Genomic DNA, 18,354 nt, shown 5'->3' with positions numbered 1-18,354 from the left:
GTTGTGAAACAACTCTAGACAGAGGTGGAGATAGCGAAGATAAAATGTATCTGATCTGAGAAGGTGTAATTACCAGTAACATACCTGCCATTCAGGTCAGTGCTGCTGTATTCAAATGCAGCTACATGCTTTCTGCAAAAATATCAAGTGAGCTGACAAAGAAAACACCTAAATAAAGATGTATATCAGACAAATATAAGGGTGTTACATACAGAAAACAAAGCTCAAAGTCGAGATGCATTTTAACATATAAGATGTTATCTTGTGTTCTTGCAACTAAACGTCTGGAGGATGGAAAAAAAACAGAGCGCTGGAGATAAGCTTGTATTTATAGTTTCACACGGGTGAACATTAAACTTCATCTTGATAATTTCTCTAAAAAATGAAAGTAAAAAAACATTTCTGTCGGTGGATAATGATTCAGGTTTGTTCCCAGACTGTGAACACCTGCTGCGTAGGTGTTTCTCAAAAACAGGTGCCTCGAAAGAAAAATAAAAACTGGAATCTAAATGATAAAATCAAGTCTGGCCATGTTGCAGGTAATGTGGTCACTGCAACCCTCAGCACCTGCTCAGAGTGACTCACATGAATTAGGAGTATCACAGTCCCCTTACAAGACAAACTTAAGCAGTGACCTCATGCCGCACCACTGCAGCTTGGCTTGGCGTGAACAATAAGTAGTCTGTGCCGGTCCATTCTACATTTCTCTTGAGCATGTCTGCGATCGCTGACCACAGTTTGAGTCACATCCTTTCCAGCTCTCCTGCTTGTTTACGGAGTGCTTGCACTGAGTTGCCTATGATATCATGGCAGCAGGGGTATTAAGAGGCGCACTGTTTGAAAAGATCTACAGGACCAGGGTGGAAAGAACCATCCAGAGTTAGCTACAACCACAGGTCTGATACAGGAAACCCCCTCGCCAAAGTTTTCCCTCAATTCAGCAATCCTCACTACTCTGCACGACAGGTGTTTGCATGTGACACTACGACAGCTCGCTGTGATGATCGCAGCGATGTTATATACAAAATGACGCAAGCACACCATGGAACATTTTTCTCTAAATAGACATTTAATGGTTTAAAAGCGTGTAGGTACAGACAGAGGAAAGAAAAACAGCTGCTGGGGTGGGACGTAGAGATTTCTAATTGTTTACCATGCAACCGAACCTTACCGCATTTAATTTTTTTTGGGGGGGAGGGAGTCAAACTGACCAACTAACAGCACAACAGCAAATCAGGAAATCAACACTCTGGCACATATCAATGGCATCACATGGAGAAGATGATACAAAACATGTTTGTTTTCAATTTACAGTTTGTTTCAACTAATAACACTGATCGTTAACATATAATGAAATATATACACATCGTCAACAAAAAGGAATTGTGGCAGAACAAAGCAGCTTCATACAAAAAACTTTCCAGGCTGACTGAGTGGGATGTTGACCTGTGTGTAGCTGATTACAGTAACGTTAAATTGGAAATGTAACACTTGGTTGTTGTTTTTTTTAACAAATCTGACCCACTGTGATAGATTGTGCACGACTCTTCGCTGCATCGGGTGATGTAAACACTCCTCCTGCTATACTTGACCTTCGTATCGGGAACCACACTGCAGTGAAACAATCAATTTCGAACCTTGCCTATCTGAAGGCTCCGTCTAAGATTTGCATTGACCATAAACAAATGTAACATCAACAAATACAAAACTAAACTAAAACGAGATACTGGCAATCCTCCGCTGTTACGACTGCCACCTGCCATTGATAGCACATTAGCGGCTCGACTCCACCCCGTCTGACTTCCACCTGCCCACTGCCGGCTGAGGCGCTGCCTACTGAGTCCGGAGCTGGTAATCTGGGAAGGAAATGAACAGGACTTAATCAAATGGGGGGGGAAAAAAAGAAGAGGGAATCTGAGCGAAATCAAGTGGAGGCAGCTGATGCTTTCCACCCAGAATGAATGGAATATGGAGGAAATGAGATGAGGATGTTTAGCAATTACTGGCAACATTAGCAAAAAGACCAACATGTGCAACCTTGGTAATCTCAGTGTGAAGATCGGGGAAGCTCGACAAAGAAAGTTCACTTTCTCACATTTTGCAGGACGTTGCCACATTGCCTCGTGTACTACAGCGTATCCCCTTTTCATAGAACTGCATCAGTGCAAGGTCAGTTCCCACCGCATTGCACTGCATTGCCTAACTGTTGCCTAATACCTGCACATATGGGCACTCAGTGTCTCATAACAGCACCAGTGTGAAGTGACCTACCTCCGTTTTGGGTGATGTAGCGCACCCACGGCAGGGCCTGATATCCACTCTTCTCAATGATCTTGAGGTAACGCACCTATGAGGAAGAAAAAAGAAAAAGCAGCTGATATAAACATGGTTGAAATTTTAAAAAAAATAATAATAAATAAATAAATAAATATGTGTATATGGCGGGGTCAATAAGTCATCTCTAACACAATCTCAGATACGGTGTTAAAGTTCTAGAGTAATGTGCTATTCTAGAGTATATTCAATGAATCATTTCCTGATAAAATTATTTGAGATATTAAAAAATACTTTTACGTTTATCATCTAACCTGCACTCGGGCATCTAACCACTGATGGCTATCATCCCAGTATGAACCTGGTAAGGACAAGCTACATATTTCATGCAGACAAAACAAAAATCACACCTACAGGAAACTGACAGCTGACACTTCACCTAAGATACAAGCCTGTGAACTCTACAAAGAACGATAGCACCCAGAGGAAGTGAGTGCATTGAAAAGAAAGAAAAAAAAAAACGACAAAACAACGTAAACTGCCTGCTTGATTTCTAACCGAGGTGCACCCTGGACAGGTTGCCGGTCGCAGGAGACCGACCCTGAGAGAAAGACACTCATTCACACTCGAGTTCACACCCAGAGTCAGTTCAATTCTAAGTGCTAACCGCTGCACCACCACACCGCCCTATTCTAAAGATGTGGTTTTATTTCCACCCAACATGCACTTATTGTTCCATTTGCTGTTTTTATAAAACTGCAACGTATGTTTATTTCTCGAATCTTGAGAAATAAGCAGTTATTTCTCATAACAGCTGCACTACTTTGTTGCTCACTGGGCTTCTTGAAGAAGCATATTTAAGAGTTTAATGGCAAAGCTAAAGGTCTCAGAAACATACAAAACATATACATGTATAATTCTTTTATTGAATGCATTTTTTTTTTTTTTACCCACAATGATAATTGGCATTTTCTCCAACTGCTTTCTGCATAATAGCAAGTTACCAAGCACCCGTTGCCTCTCTAAGCAGCAGGTTGATAAGCGCTCAGCAGTCGAGAGATATGCTTTTAAGGCCGTGGTGAGCTGTGAGTTGTAGTAAAAGTTTTGTTGTTGATGAGGAAGCTGTAGTATGAGTCACACAGAGAAGAGGGAAGCGACTACAGAACAGCTTTCAAGGGAGACACAAAAATAATTGACATAACTGTATTTTTGTAAGTCCTGGGAGCAAAAAGAAAAGAAAAAAAAAGGGGAAAAAAATTCCACATCAGCACTATTGAGATACAACTTTCACAAGTCATTAACTGATATTTCACCAACCCAGTGTTACCACAGAGTTGATTTTCGAGAAGAGAGGCTAAAAATATCACTTCGTCTTCACTATATGTCCATCTTTGATTGCACACATGTTTTTTCCCTGGACAGGTGTGGGAAATGACACTGGCACAGTGTGTGTGTGAAAAGTTTTTAAATGCTGAAATAGTTCACTTCACTTATCTGAATAATATCACAACAACATACCACAATGCAAGCAGAATTTTATGGTAATTACATGGTAAATACTGTGTAATTGGCACATCTAACACACAAAAAACAATATGTGGTGTCATAATTTGCAGGGATGAGGCGCAAAGCCATCTTAAAGCTGACATGACCCCCGCTCTGGGAGACGTCACCATGTCATGTCTCTATCATGCCAGTTCCCAGCTAGGAGCCGGATATACGGCGCAGGAATTTGCGGGTCAAGTGGTGGCAGGGCTCTGGTGAGGCCTCGGTACCGGCCGCCTTGTTATTACCTTCCAGTACACAGTGAGGTCAGAGCGAGAGAGCGCCGTGGTCACCAGAGACATGACGACAAGCGCATAGACGTGGGATCACCGAGTCTGCCGGCACAGCACTTCTCCTCGAACGCTGCAGCCAAACATGCAGTCGGCCTGACCGTGGGTACGCAGTCAGCAAAACGGCACCAAAAGCCATCCTCCGCAAAATATCATTATGGCTTGTAAGATGAGAAGGGGAAAGGAGGATGTTTGTTGTATCTAGTTTGGTAAGTACAGACTGCATGTGTGGTCTGCACTTATCAGGCTTTTGGTAGAAGTTATGGCTCAGAAACCATCTGCCAGCATGTTTGGGTTCCTTCGACTTCACCTAAAGAAGCACAATTTGAAAATATTACAGCAGCTCTGCTCTCACTGCCACTCAGCCAAAGTGTGGGGTTGCTCCATTTTCTAGTTAAGTTTATAAGGTGGAGTTACGTGCATCACACACACTTCACATGTGCGCTTCCCTACATTTAGTGGTAGAGTTAAGAGGAACTTTCTCATGCTTTGATATTTACATGTGTCTAATTAAGATTCACAGCCTCTTCTCACACGTAGAGAGTGGCGTTACTGGCAGCATTTGGGTCTGAGACCCAGTCTGCTGTTGCCCTGTAATAAGGGAAAGGTTACAGGCTTGAAACAAGAGTTTGATGGGAATATGGTTCTTAATAGGCTCCCTCTAAAATAGTGGGTGCACCACGGTGTCAATGCAAACGTTCTCAAGCTTCTGGTCTCCCAATCAAAGCTCTGTACTTTGAAGACCTTTCAATCACTGATTCTAACACTTTGTTTATATGTTCTAAACATGTGCAGAGCAGTTCATTGCATTACTAAATTTAAAACGAGTCTTTATAACTTCTCAAATTCGACTACAACTTCCTTTTTCTCTCAATATTACAAATCAACCAAAGTGTAAAGTACAAAATGTTTTTTGAGTGATCATCTGAACCGTCTGATAAAACGCTGCAAGCAGCCCCACCTTGCAGGCAAACTTAATGAATCGGTTGACGCTCAATGTGCAACCTGCAGCACTCAGCTGAAGTACGTTAGGTGTAAAAATCCCTGGGGTGCTTTGTGGCTTTCAGATTCAAACCTTTTCAGGTGGCTTCCTTCCAGGAAGTTACAAATTAAGCCGAGAAAGAAAAAAACGATCTTGTTCACGGTGGAGTTTCATAGATAATCATGTTTTTTGAGTTGTGGTTTAGCGCTACATAGTTTTGCGAACACAATTATGTAAAACGAACACCTCAGATGCCTTTGCAGGTTTTGCAAAATCCAAAGAGAAAAACTGAATACTGCCCTGCAATTAAACGTTTACTGATCACCATCAGCACGATCTTTTTAATTCCAGGATTATACCTGCAATATTTCAAAACATCCACCCCATCGCTCCAATGTCTGCCATTTATCTGGATCCAGCTATCTAAGCAGAGCCAACTCTCCCCAGCCACCCAGAGAGACATAATCTCTCCAGCATGTCATGCGGTCTCCTAGCAGTTAGGGAAGCCCCTAATACTTCAACTCAGAGGCCTCCAGATGGCATACCAGGCAGATGACTGGACCACCTTAACTGGCTCCTTTCGATGTGGATGATCAGTGTTTGACTCACACTCTCTCCCAATTATCAGACTTTCTCGCTCCATCTCCAAGCATGAGCACAGACACTCTACAGAGGAACCTCATTTCTGCTGTTTGTGTTTGTGATCTCATTCTTTTGGTCATTACCCAAACGTGTGGCCATACGTGAAGTTAGAAACATAAACTGATCAGTTCAGCCACGTCATATCGCTTTACTCCCCACAGATCCTGGATTAATCTCCTGCTCCACTCTCTCCGCACTAGCGATCGAGACCACGACATGCTTCAGCTCCTCCATCTGACTTACATGCAATAAACAAATGTAAAGAAAATAAGAGGCGGTGGATATGGACCACTTTATTCTCATCACTAGGCACAATTTCACTTCTGCAGGGTGTGTACAGATTAAAGTGATGAGAAAACACTTTTTTTCTGAGTGTGTTTCAGTCACCAAAGGTCACCAGTGTTTGAAGAAAACCACAAAAAAGAGGATTCATCTCCTACACTGATGCGCTATTCCACCGAAACAAAGAATATACAAACTGCAACTACAAATATCGTACTAAACATCACAGTTTAAATGTTGTTTGTGTGTGTGTGTGTGTGTGTGTGTGTGTGTGTGTGTGTGTGTGTGTGTTTTAAATAATTAATTACCATTCTTACAGATGATGTCAGTTTTTAATGTAGGAAAAACACTTCATCCCATCACTGTGCAAAGCCGCCTGTGTTACTGCACTAATTCATACATTAGCTCTTATTCCAGCATCTGTTTGTTTATGACCAAACAGTAATTTAAAGGAAGGAACGAATGGGGGATTATTTCTTTCAGCTACCTAATTGCCACAGAAAAAAGCATTCTTATACTGCCAAAAAGCAACCCAATTACAACTATCATGCATTTCAATTAAGTTGAGCTTCTCGTTTCCGAGTGGGCTGCATAATATCCGTAGAATTTAATAAAGTTTTATCGAGAACCATAGGAAATGTGGAGATGCTGGAAAATATGACCTTTTAGCTCTTTTAATGGGAGCCACAGAGAAAACAGTAATAAAAGTTCAGACGTAATTGAAATTGTGTTAGCAGCAGAGAGAGGAGTCTCCAGCAGTCTCAAAGAGTCAACTATAAGTTGATGACACAGCTTATTAGTAAGACTACACTTGTGGTTTTAAAGTATTTTCTGAAGAAGGACGTTTACATACGCGTCAGTGCTTTGAGTTATAACTGACGCTACAGATTTTGTGACAGCATTTCCTTGACCTACGTGTAACAAAAGACACACGCAGGGCTAATTATGTAACCGTCGTAGGTATATTACTTCCTTAATATACCTACGAGAGATTCGCCATGCCCTTCCCCACACAAGACTGTAAAAGCGATGAAACAGACACGTTCAGATGATTTCAGGTTCACGTGAAGGAGTGCATGTGTGAAGTGTCCAGACATGTACTGATGTCTGTGAAGGAATCAAGCCAGAGCGAGTAAGTGTGTTTGTGTTTGGCTGCCAGAGCTGGTTCTGGTGCAGCAGTGGCAGCAGACGAGTTCAGGTATGGATGTTCACACGCTTCACACGTGCTTTCCTTCCATCATTGTCCCACACTTCAGATTTGTAATACATTAAGTTTCGAAAACCGTAAAAATATATATACATTTCCGCCTTCAGTTCTCAGATCCTACATGGACACACCCCACCCTCACTGGGTGAGTTCAATATTCTTGTTAAAACTGAATATTAGTGAACAGGTGTTATTAGCTGCCTTCAGCTCATTTAAAAGTCACCTCAAGTGACGGCTAAGAGGAACCAGACCTGTGATTGTTAATTTTTTTGTGCATTATATTTGATTCTGTACGCTTTTATATTTATGTCCTGTGGGGGCTTGTTTTAATCTACTGTGGATTTACATGTTGTAATTTCATGTTTAATGGTACATTGTCTGATGTTGTGTTATTGTTTTTATCTGACCTGCTGTTAAATAAACACATTCAAAACAGATTTTTAACCCGGTGACAGTTTAGATCTTTATGCTCTCTTCGTGATACAGTGGTCCCTCGTTTATCGCGGGAGTTCAAACCTTCGTAGAAAAATAAGTCCAGTACTATAGAATGAAACCAAAGATCAAACCCTGTTTTCAGGTCCAGAACATGGGAACAGAGCAGCTGCGAGAGAATTCAACATTAATGAATCAATGGTACGGAAGTAGAGGAAGCAAGAAGAATGAGTTGAGTCAAGTTTGACTTATCTGACTGTTTTGTTTCGCTTAATGCGCCTTATAATCCGGTGCGCCTTATGGTCGGAAATATACGGTAACTTCTACCTTCCGCAGTTACCCCAGGCGTCTTTGATGGTGCAAAATGTTTCATCGACATTGTTGTGTTTGATGTAAATTTGACAAGCTGAACGCATTCTGTACTGTATAGGAGACACGGCACGAGATTGATTGACAATAGTCTACAGCCAATCAGGACGCAGAAAACAATGTGCTGTAAAAAGGCAAAAATGCGTTATAGTGAGGGACCACTGTATATGCCAATGACTAATGTACAGAATGACAGTCATAATGAAATGTTCAGGAAAGAGAAACGGACAGCCTGACAAACAACCTGAAAACAGCATAAAATAAGCAAAATGTGTGTGTGTTTTCTTTTCCTAAGACAGTTAGGCAGTGGCATTGATGTCTGGCCCAACATTGTTTAAAAAACAGCTTTTACAATGTCAAGTTTAAACATCTGACCCCTAAGAGTATCTCTAAGGATATTTCAGGAGCTCTTGCTTTAGATAAAAAGTACAACGCTAAATTACCTGTGGCTGGTGTAAAACTGAGGTATAATTGTGCAAATGTACCTGTGGAAACACTGTTATTTTCATTGGAGGCCATAATATGATATTTTCAAATGAAGTTTGTCAAGTCGCCATTGTTTCCTCACATCAAGACATGGGAAAACGCTACACATATAATCACAGGACAACTGTGATTATACAGTATGAGCAGAGTGCATGTGTGTAAGTCTGCGGCGAGCAAGAGATTTCATTTAAACATGGAGCAGAAATGAAGCCTAAACATTAGCTTCTGTCTCAAGTTTCAGGTCAAAGGCAATCAAAATCCAATGAATCTACTCACCTGCTAACACTGACATTTTATATCATTGTGATTAACAGAAAAGCAGAGGGCCAAGTTCAACTTGATGAGCAGTTGGCTCAATGCTAGAAATTTCTTAACCACACAGGGAAGCTGACTGTTTAGCAGTGCTCCCTTACTGCCCCCTCTGGCTAAAAACAGGGCCGACGTGGATTGTTTGAATTCCAGCTGTGGAAACGGGGACAGCTGTGTGATGTTGCTACATACCAAGAATTCTAAACCCAAAATAATAATCAAAACCGCAGGTGTAAATAAGCAGCATTTGGTTCAGCATGCTTACAGACAGTATGATACAAAGGGATGATGAATACATTTTTACTGTATGAACAGACAGTGTTTGTTTTTTGTTTAACAGCTTGTTGTTTGCTTAGGGTTGACAAGTTATTTGAGAAACCGCCGCTTGACGGAGATCATACCTGGATGCCTGAGGTAGTGAAGTATGGGATCTCAAACTTGACACTGATTGGTGGTTTCCCCTCCTTATCTTCAGCCTCTACGCTCGGGAGGCCGAAGTGGGCTCTCATCAAATACTCCTTTCCACCCTGTGAGAAGTTGCAACACAAGCTCTTTAATAAAAGACGAAAACAAACTATAAATCTACTGTGTTTCAGCTTGTAAAAGGAAAACCAGATTGTATAAAGGCCCACAGCTGCTCCGGGTTGTTTCGAAGAAGTATAATTACAATCTGCATGTTTTTATTAACAATAAAAACCAGAATTGTGTAGCTTTATAACATAAGCAAACTTCCATCCAAAATCCTAGGGTAATATTACACAATTTCTGCAACCGTATGTATGAAGCTCGTGAGTCAGTTTCTGCTCACAGGGAAAGACTTGATTGACCAGACGATCTCACTGTTCTCAGGCACCCACTTCACACTGCCCACTGTGGTCTTGAATTTGGGTGAGTCAGCGTCCGTTGGCACGGGAATGTGAATCTCCACGTTGTTGGCTGTGGAACGCCTCTTGAACTGACTCTTTGCCTAAGAACCAAAACAAGCAGGTCAAGTCTAACACGCTTCTCTGCCTAAACAGGGTATTAAAACAGGGCTTAATTTAATGCGCATTTAAAACCTTAATAGTCAGGGTTACCACGCATGACAACATGATACAGAACATAAACAGCCTGATCATAATTGCTGTACGCTTTGCCTGACTGCACATATAGAAGCTTAAGCCAGGCTGAGCTCCAATCATTTGTAACTCCACTTTAATTTTTCTTTAAAGGAATGACAGCAATAATAGTTCAGCTACACATGACGCGGGCAACTACGGTAAATGTACCCACTGAAAAAGCTTCCAACCTTAATCATGTACTCAATCCGACTGTGAGAGTGCTTCTCGATAACAGACTCAATCCAGATCAGGGGCTTCACCTGAAACAGAAAAACCACATCGATTTTAAGTGCACAAATGTCAAACGCACCACTTTAAATAACACATGACTTAGTCGCCACCCAGTGGGCAGCAGGTGTTACTACAGCAACCGAATATAAGTCATTTTGAGACTAGCTCGTACATTTATTTTATTTCTACAGCAACCAGCAAAAGATACTCATATACTCATGCTGCAGTGGTGTCGGCTGTATTGTGTGAAATCTTGTAAAGGAAAATTAGGGAGAAACAGAGATTGCTCAAAACTTTGGAGTGACTTTGCAATCTGCGTTATTATGTAACTGCTTCTTGGTATATCCTTTTAAAATAGACGGTTACATCATCAAGTTACAAGAGACTGAACTTTAATCATGTTTGATCAACTTTAATGTTTCCTTTGTATTTTTGTAGGGTCTTTACTTTACGACATAAAGCGCTTCGAGGCAACTGTTGTTGCGATTTGGCTCTATATAAATAATCTTTATTTATGAACGACGCCCAGCAAGCACAGATCTGGATTTAAAATGAACAGATTTGTAGTTTTTGTCCACACGCAGACAGCCTTCGTGCTTAATCTGAGGCACATGCTATGGTATAGAAGCAGGTATAATATGGAAAAACCAAAGTATAAAAGAAACCATCCTTCAAACAGTTTTTACACGTACACGGTAAAGGGCTTAAACGGCATAAAATAAAATACAGACAATTTAAAAAAGTATTCAAGTGCTTAGCTGAGTAATATAACCAAGAAAAAATGCTTCTTGGATTAACAATTTCAGTTCTGTGCGCTGCAGCTCCTTGTTAACTAAAACTGAAAGACTTCTGCTCAACTATACCACTTCCTTTCCGGCACGCTTACTGGCAAAACTGTTGTGAAACACTTATAGAAACCATGATCCCAGTTCAAACTGGCAGAACATTGTGAGTGTGCCTATAGATTACCATTTGACTCAACAAATGTAATTTATCAGTTCCTTTCATCAAGAAGGTTTTTTAAACGTTTTTTGAGAGTAGAGGATGATGTTTGAGATCTTATCTGCTCTCTTTTTGTTTTTTGAGTGTTTTTTTCCCCTTCAGAAAAAAAGCACAGTTAAACACTATTCATAACACACGCCTATGTGTGACAACCACAGACCAAGTACTAAACCGTGTGGTTGTGTTTCACCTGTTTTCTTCTGTGGTTATCAAAAACATTGATGAACAGATGAGGTACTAGTCTAAGCTGCTGGCTCATGAATACAGGCGTATTTCTGTATACAAATAATTCTGCCACAAACCCCCCACCGTCGCTACCGCCCCGAAACAGCCTTCTCCCAAAGGAGTTCTATTCAAAATATTTTAACCTGTTTTTTTATATTAGTTCTGGTTCAAATTCACTTTACTTAAAATTTTTATCAAACCAGAAATAACAGAAAAACGCAAAGGCTCGCATAAGTGTAAGATAAGAAGCATATGGGAAAATAAAGCAACACTTACTTAACTATAAGCAGACCAATTGCGTAGTTGCCCCCTACAGGCCCATTTTGGAAAGGAAAAGCCCAACATAAAACATTTTGAAATGGGGTTTTTTGTCCCTCAAAAAGAAGCAAGCAAACACTTTATCCTCTTAGGAATTAAAAACTCTCACTAAGGTGACATTAGGAGGCTTTATAGCAGAGGTTCTCATACATTTTCTGGAAAGCTTCCACTTCAGATGCAGAAAATGCTCCTTAATTTCTATCAAGCTGAATTTCAGTGCAATAATTGTCACAAAGCAGCATCAGCTGTAACAGTTTTTAGTTTACATAGAATCAAAAATCTGTTCATTCAAATTTAGTTTCACTACTTGGTCACCCACGCGCCACCTGCAGTGGCTCTACTGTCCACCTGTGGGGCCTGCCCCACGGTTTATGAACCACTGCTTTAAAGGGTAAATGTAATTTGATTGTTTCCACAAGTGGCTTCAGCTTAAATGATGAGATCAGATTTCAGTAGTGAATTCTATGCACGACCTCATTTGATTTGAAGCAGTAAGCAGATTCGCATGTTCACGTGTACACAGTCTTCATTCCAATCAGATTATCTGTCTGGATTCCTTTAATATACGCCCAGTTCTTTCACTGTTACAGCAGTATGTATGTATGTTCACTGCATGTCTGTTTGCAGGTGTGTCAGACCCTTTCAGAGCCTTCCTCTGGTTTGGACTCTAACTACTCGACTTGTTCAGCCACATATTACTCACGTGAGTGTTGAGGCGGTAGGACATGAGCTCAAACTCTCCGTCGGGAGGAATGAAGGAGATGGTGCGGTCGTTCTCAAAGCGAGACAGACGGACACACTGGTGAAACTTAACATCTTCCAGCTCTACTGATTTACTCTTCCCTCCTGCAAATACAAGCATCAGAGGCGATTTAACGCGATTAACCAAATTAGCACGAATCAGGCACAGACTAAATAGTTGTTCTAATTAAAATGCGATTTTCCACATGGTACGGCAGGCTGTCAACCAATCAGAATCTCAGTGGCTTGGCCCAGTTCCTTCTGTCAATATGTCAAAGTATCCTTGTGCAAGATACGGAACCCCGAGTTCCCTCCGATGCATCCATCAAAATGTGAGCGTGTGTGAACGTTAGATAAAAGCGCTTAGGTAAAGATACAAGAACTATGTGTGCTTAAATGACAGAAAAGCACTGTCATATGGTTATTATTACATCTATTATTACATCAACTATTCATTTATTGCTCGAAAGCTTCAGTGCTTTTTTTTTCTTAGCAGCAAAGAAACAACTCACGTCCAGTGTTTTCAAACAGAACTTTGTCGTTCAGACCGAGCCGTAGCTCGGGCATTCCAGAAAGGAAGACGCGCATCTTTATGGAACCAACAATCTCGCTACGGAGAACATTGCCGTTGGCACTAACCTGAAAGACAGTCAATGAGTAAAGACGGACAGATGAAAGCACATATTAGCGATCAAAGACTGTACACACAAAACAACAAGCTGGACAGTCGGAGTGCGCTGTGACGCACCGGGAGAGGAAGTTTACAAACACTCTGACCGGCATTCCTTATGCAACTCGGGCCTTCTAAAACAAGTTCCTACCAGGAGATTCACTGACTCAATGACGTCCAGGAAGACCTCATTTTTCCTGTACTTGATACCCTCTGACCTCCAGGAGACAGCGTTGGTGACTGTGGCGGGGGGTCGCGGGGCCCCAGTGTCTAGCTTGTGGCCCTCCTGAGTTATGTATCTGAGAGACAAAAAATGTAAACAGGAGGAAAACCTGAGAAAAGGGGAAATTAACTGTCTGAGATGGCGAGTTCCCAGAAAACATCAAAGAAGAACAGAGATTGTCGATTTTATGAGGGAGGATTGTCTGACTTATTACTGTACTCATGTGGGGGAAATCCAGAGTTGGTTTGCTGCACGTCTACATCACTCACTTTTGAAAGACTAAACGGTCATTTACAGTCGTTTATGGTGATGACAGTAAGCTCTTTTTGACTTGTAGGTATACTGAAATGACGGGACAATACCACAACAAGGGAAAACGCAAACTGTAAAAATCTGACATAAATAAATAAAACAATCAAATATGCTTTTCAGCACAGTGATTTGCACTGATTGAAAACCTGAGAAAATGTCATCGGGAAATTAGCAGTTAAAGCAGTAATGATTATAAATGACAGGAATTTGGCTGCATTCAGCCGCAGGTAAAACGATCTCTGTTTAAGATCTACTGTTTTTTTCTACTGAGGTTAGATGAACTTTATTGTTTGAGTGATTACAGTGTTTTTTATTCAGTAAACTTCGGGGTTGTTGGTTTTTTGTACTACAAAGGTCAATCACTTCTTAACAGGTTACATAGCCAGGCTAACTTGTGCTGCGAACCAAACCTGCCCCAAAACAGGTTATGTCTGAGATTAAAGACCAACACTTAAGAAATCCCCACCTACTGACCAAGCCGGCCTCTGGAAATTAGCGTCAGCATTCCTTAAAGACCCCTTAGATTTCTGTCCACGTATAGTAGGAGCATCAAAAGTCTTTTTTTTCCCTTACATGCCACTTTATTCCTTGATTTTTTTTTCACCCCCTATGATCCTAAAACTTGATACCCATTTGAAGGCATACATAGGTCTAAGGCTATGTTTGAATTTCATTTTGGATTTTATTCACTGCTCGTTCTCAGCCAGCAGCTGAAAGGATAAAACTGTCTGTTAAACATTAATTTAATGAAATACTCAATTATAATCCACCAGAGTCTCCTGCGTCATAATGACAAACATCCAGCTTTTAAATGGGATCAACTTTATTTATAAAGCAAATCTTGACCAAAGCGCTTAAAGGGCTCTAACGTTCGCACGGTGCTTTTGATACTAATCTACTGTACAGTGGTTTTCCTCTCTCACACACACACACACCCGCGGCTCTCGCTCAGTTAGCTTTGTAATAGCCTGCCGACGTGTCTGCAGCAGCTGTGTTACTTTCAGTTTGTATCATGTGCTTAACGTCTTTGCATTTTTCCCATAGTTACCTTTTATCTACCGTTATAGATTCCTCAGCCTCTCGTCACATGCTTCCAATAACGCCTGATTCATGTCAACACAAAGGGGAAAGTCTGGCTAACTGAGCAAGTTGATAACTGGCTTCACATGACTGCTTATCACGATTGCTAATGTTACGGTAAGTGAATCCAGATAAGGAAGAGATAGCCTGGCTTTGTTGAACTCATTGTGTTCGAGGCCCAGTTGTTTATCAGCTACAGCTGTCTTAGTATGGTTAGCTCAAAAAGCACCCTAAAGTTCATTTCCAATAATCTTGTCGTTTATTCAGGCAGCGCAGTGATTCAGCGATTAGCGCTGGTTCAGGCTAAACTGTGTGCATTCTGTGTATGTTTTCTCTGAGTGCTCCAGACGGTGCGGTATGATCTGGACAGGTCACCAGTCCATCACAGAGACATCCAACCATTCAAACTTACATTGACACCTTAAAGCCAATTCAGAATCACCAGTTAACCTAACAAGTTAACAACCTAACCTATGTCTTTTGGACTGTGGGAGGAAGGCTCCACACACGAGCCAGTCAGCAGGTGAACTGAAACCCAGAGCCTTCTTGTTAAACTGAAATAAACTGGTCTCAAAAGCATTTTATTTTTGATTAACTTTGCAGCTGTACAGATGTCAGACCTACACTGTAAAGTGCAGCATTATTTCATGGAGATTATTTTGTCTTTTATTACAAGCCCAATTCTAAAAGTTGGGATGCTGTGTAAAATACAAAAAAACCCAGAATGCAGCGATCTGCAAATCTCATAAACCCACATTTTATTCACAACACAATGTAGAAAACACAACCAAAGGTTTAGCTCTGAGTGAATTTGATGGCAGCAATAAGTCGAAAAATAAAGTTGGGATGAAGCAACAAAAGTGTGGAAATTAAGTGGCACTAAAAAGAAACGTCTGAAGGAAAATTTTGCAACTAATGAGGTTAACCGGCTACATGATCAGGTATTAAAAGAACATCATAAAAACACAGAGCTCGTCTGACATCATCAAACTCAAAATTTTAATTTCAACCTTTTTTTTCTTAAGATTTTCACAGATTAAAGATTTGGTAAGAACCCAGATTTTCCTGTGAATAAAATCTGGGTTCATGAGATTTGAAAAAAATCACTTCTTACTATCTTATTTCCATTTAACACAACATTTCAACTTTTGGTTAGCTCTCCCAGTTGTAGGATTCAGGGGTATTTACTGGTATCAATGAAAGACTATTAATAAGTTTTCAGTCTTGCATGAGTACCTCAACCTGCTCTGTATACCTCATTGAAAACAGACTAGGTTCACGTTTAGAGAGTCTGCCATGTTGTATGGTTTCTAAAGAACTTTTTCGTAGCCACCACAACCTCTCCTACACACATTTAAAGGGTGAGGCCAAGGGTATTCATATGGTTGCGATCTGCAGTTTCACCACTAGATGGGAGTAATTTGCTTCTTATAACTGTTACAGTATGCTAGTAGCCCCATGACTTTGCTTTCAGAATAACTAAAATGTTATTTTACACATTTGAGTTTCTTTGGTGTAAGAACAAAAATGGACCCATGACCCTGAAAATCCAGCACTTATGAACCCTCATGTTACCCGCAGTGAGACAGCAGCTAAGAGGATACTCACTCTTGGAGAATTTTGCTGTCAGTGGTCTGAGGATAGCCAAAGTCCATCAGCTCATCCATGAGCTCATATATGATAACAAAGTTGTCTCTAATGCTCTCCTCCTCCAATTCTTTGAAATACTCTGAAAAAACCTAAAACAACACAAATAAACATGTTGCACTTGTAGCAAAAGTATATGCATGTGTTATTGTTATTAACTAAAAGCTGGTGAATAATTCGATCATACCTGAACAATTTTGTACAAGAAAGAGAAAACCAGGGAGACGCTGGCATTTTTTTTGGATGTTGCAACCACTGATGTGACGTGTGTTAAGAAGAACTACAACAGGAGAGGGAGTAAGTACAACACGTGGACACCGTAAATGTTGATGTGTTTCAGGGATTAATAAGGATACAGTAGAGATTATTGTGTTTGATCCACATGAAACGGACGCCGCCATGAGCCAGAATTGGTGATAGTGTGCCCTCTTCCTCTTTGTCCATCAGAAGGGTCATGAAGTGCTCAATCTCTGACATGTCCACATCTCCCCGATAATTTCGGCACACCAAGACCTGAAAGAGAAAAACAGCACATGTGCAACTTTCATTAATATCAGTGAGTCACTGTAGGTTCACGTTAAAGCTCAGCTCTCATTTAAGCTAAAAAAAAATGTGTTACTTCCCAACAAAGAAAAGGAAAAAAAATTGCATGAGTATATTCAGTGTATCTTAGAATGTATGTAACGCCACTGTGGGCAGTATATAGCAACAATATCATCCTCTATTATAAACAGAACATTCCTCACACAACAGATATTTACATCTCCATAGGTGTAGGCAATCTCTTTTACACGAAACACTAAAAGTTTTTATTTAAAAGGGATTCATATGTTATTATTACACCTGCAAGGCTACAGCAGAGACGTGGGTGGAAACTAAATACAGGTAAATCTGATGCCTTGGGAATTTTTCATGCCCTTTATGTCTTTTTCACTTTTCCATTGATTCAGTCGGATTAAAAACCGACTGTTCGTGTAAATCACAAAGCATCATCACAAGACCTCGGGCTGTAAATTCAGTGTTCAACTCCCTGCTGCTAACAGCTGGTCCCCTAGCTGTTAGTCATCGGGTTACATTTTTTTCTCAACGCTTTCGCCTGACATCACTCCAGGTGACATCTGTCATATAAATTGAAAATTGCTGACTTTCGTTACAAGGTAAACCCTTTAAACGGCAGTATGAACCGCTGAAGATACGCTAGTTGGTCGCTGCAGACTGAGCCGCATTATAATCTGTCAAGCAAGAATGTGCTAGCTAGGCTAACCTTAGCTTAGCATCGCCCCTCCACTGTTACTTTACCTTTCCCTTCAAATCCAAGACGTACACGGCGCTCGCAGACATCTTGAACTTATTTACACGAGCCCAGCTAAGCTCGTTATCAGTTGATAATGTTGGCAAAAACTAGTTCAGTGCTAAAAATCAAAGAACAGACTTCCATTCATAATACTGAAAAGAAGAACACAACCCTTCCCCTTTTCTTAACACTCTACATTCGCAAGGAGCGCCCCCTGTGGAATAGGAGGGAGCACTACAAGTCTCTGGCATCCTTTTTTTTTTAAACAAAAAACATTTTATGGTTAAGTCAGTAAGACAGGAACTTAATTTAAATCATTATTAAATAATCTATATGGTAACAACAACAATAATAAAAAAAAATAATTTAGGTTCACTTTAAACCACACCAACTGTAAATTGTAAACTGTAAATTCCAATTGTAACTCTCAAGCGTATATTTATTTATTTTCTTCTCATTTGTATATCTATGTATTAGCTTGCTTTGCACTGATGTAACTGATGTAACTAAAATTTACTTTGACTTTGACTTGACTCATACCTTACTGTAGGGTGTAATCAGTGTTTACTATTTCTATGTGGATATTTGTCCATCTGACCATCTTCTGGAGCTTCTCAAAAGCTTATCTGTCTTGGTTGGCTGATCTAATTAAACTACTGTATTGGTAAATACTCGGGTAACTGAAGTTGAGCT

General features: G+C 40.5%; 1 protein-coding gene across 1 annotated transcript; it reads right to left on the bottom strand.

Annotated features, from left to right (window-relative positions):
- Positions 1-1,050: 1,050 nt before the first annotated feature.
- On the bottom strand, positions 1,051-17,863 carry ap1m1 (adaptor related protein complex 1 subunit mu 1). The gene is made up of 12 exons (XM_006792234.3): positions 17,667-17,863; positions 16,724-16,880; positions 16,555-16,622; positions 16,329-16,459; positions 13,257-13,404; positions 12,948-13,074; positions 12,398-12,540; positions 10,107-10,178; positions 9,627-9,785; positions 9,220-9,345; positions 2,272-2,347; positions 1,051-1,856 (listed from the first exon to the last, which is right to left on the bottom strand). Exons 1-12 carry the CDS (start codon positions 17,706-17,708, stop codon positions 1,834-1,836), a joined length of 1,272 nt encoding a protein of 423 aa, XP_006792297.1. The 5' UTR covers positions 17,709-17,863; the 3' UTR covers positions 1,051-1,833.
- Positions 17,864-18,354: the final 491 nt, after the last annotated feature.

The sequence above is a fragment of the Neolamprologus brichardi genome, chromosome 18 (assembly GCF_056152115.1).
Source record: "Neolamprologus brichardi isolate AB-2024 chromosome 18, ASM5615211v1, whole genome shotgun sequence".
Lineage (NCBI taxonomy): Eukaryota > Metazoa > Chordata > Actinopteri > Cichliformes > Cichlidae > Neolamprologus > Neolamprologus brichardi.
The sequence above is the reverse complement of the archived record's forward strand: the minus strand, read 5'-3'. Positions and strand labels throughout refer to the sequence as shown.

Bases quoted from the DNA above. Each gene is read 5' to 3' on its own strand.
- ap1m1 (XM_006792234.3), bottom strand. From the start codon at position 17,708: ATGTCTGCGAGCGCCGTGTACGTCTTGGATTTGAAGGGAAAG. The intron at 9,786-10,106 runs GTTGGAAGCTTT...TTTGGTTCTTAG, and splicing joins GGATTGAGTACATGATTAAG to GCAAAGAGTCAGTTCAAGAG. The intron at 9,346-9,626 runs GTGAGCAGAAAC...AACTTCTCACAG, and splicing joins GGTCAATCAAGTCTTTCCCT to GGTGGAAAGGAGTATTTGAT.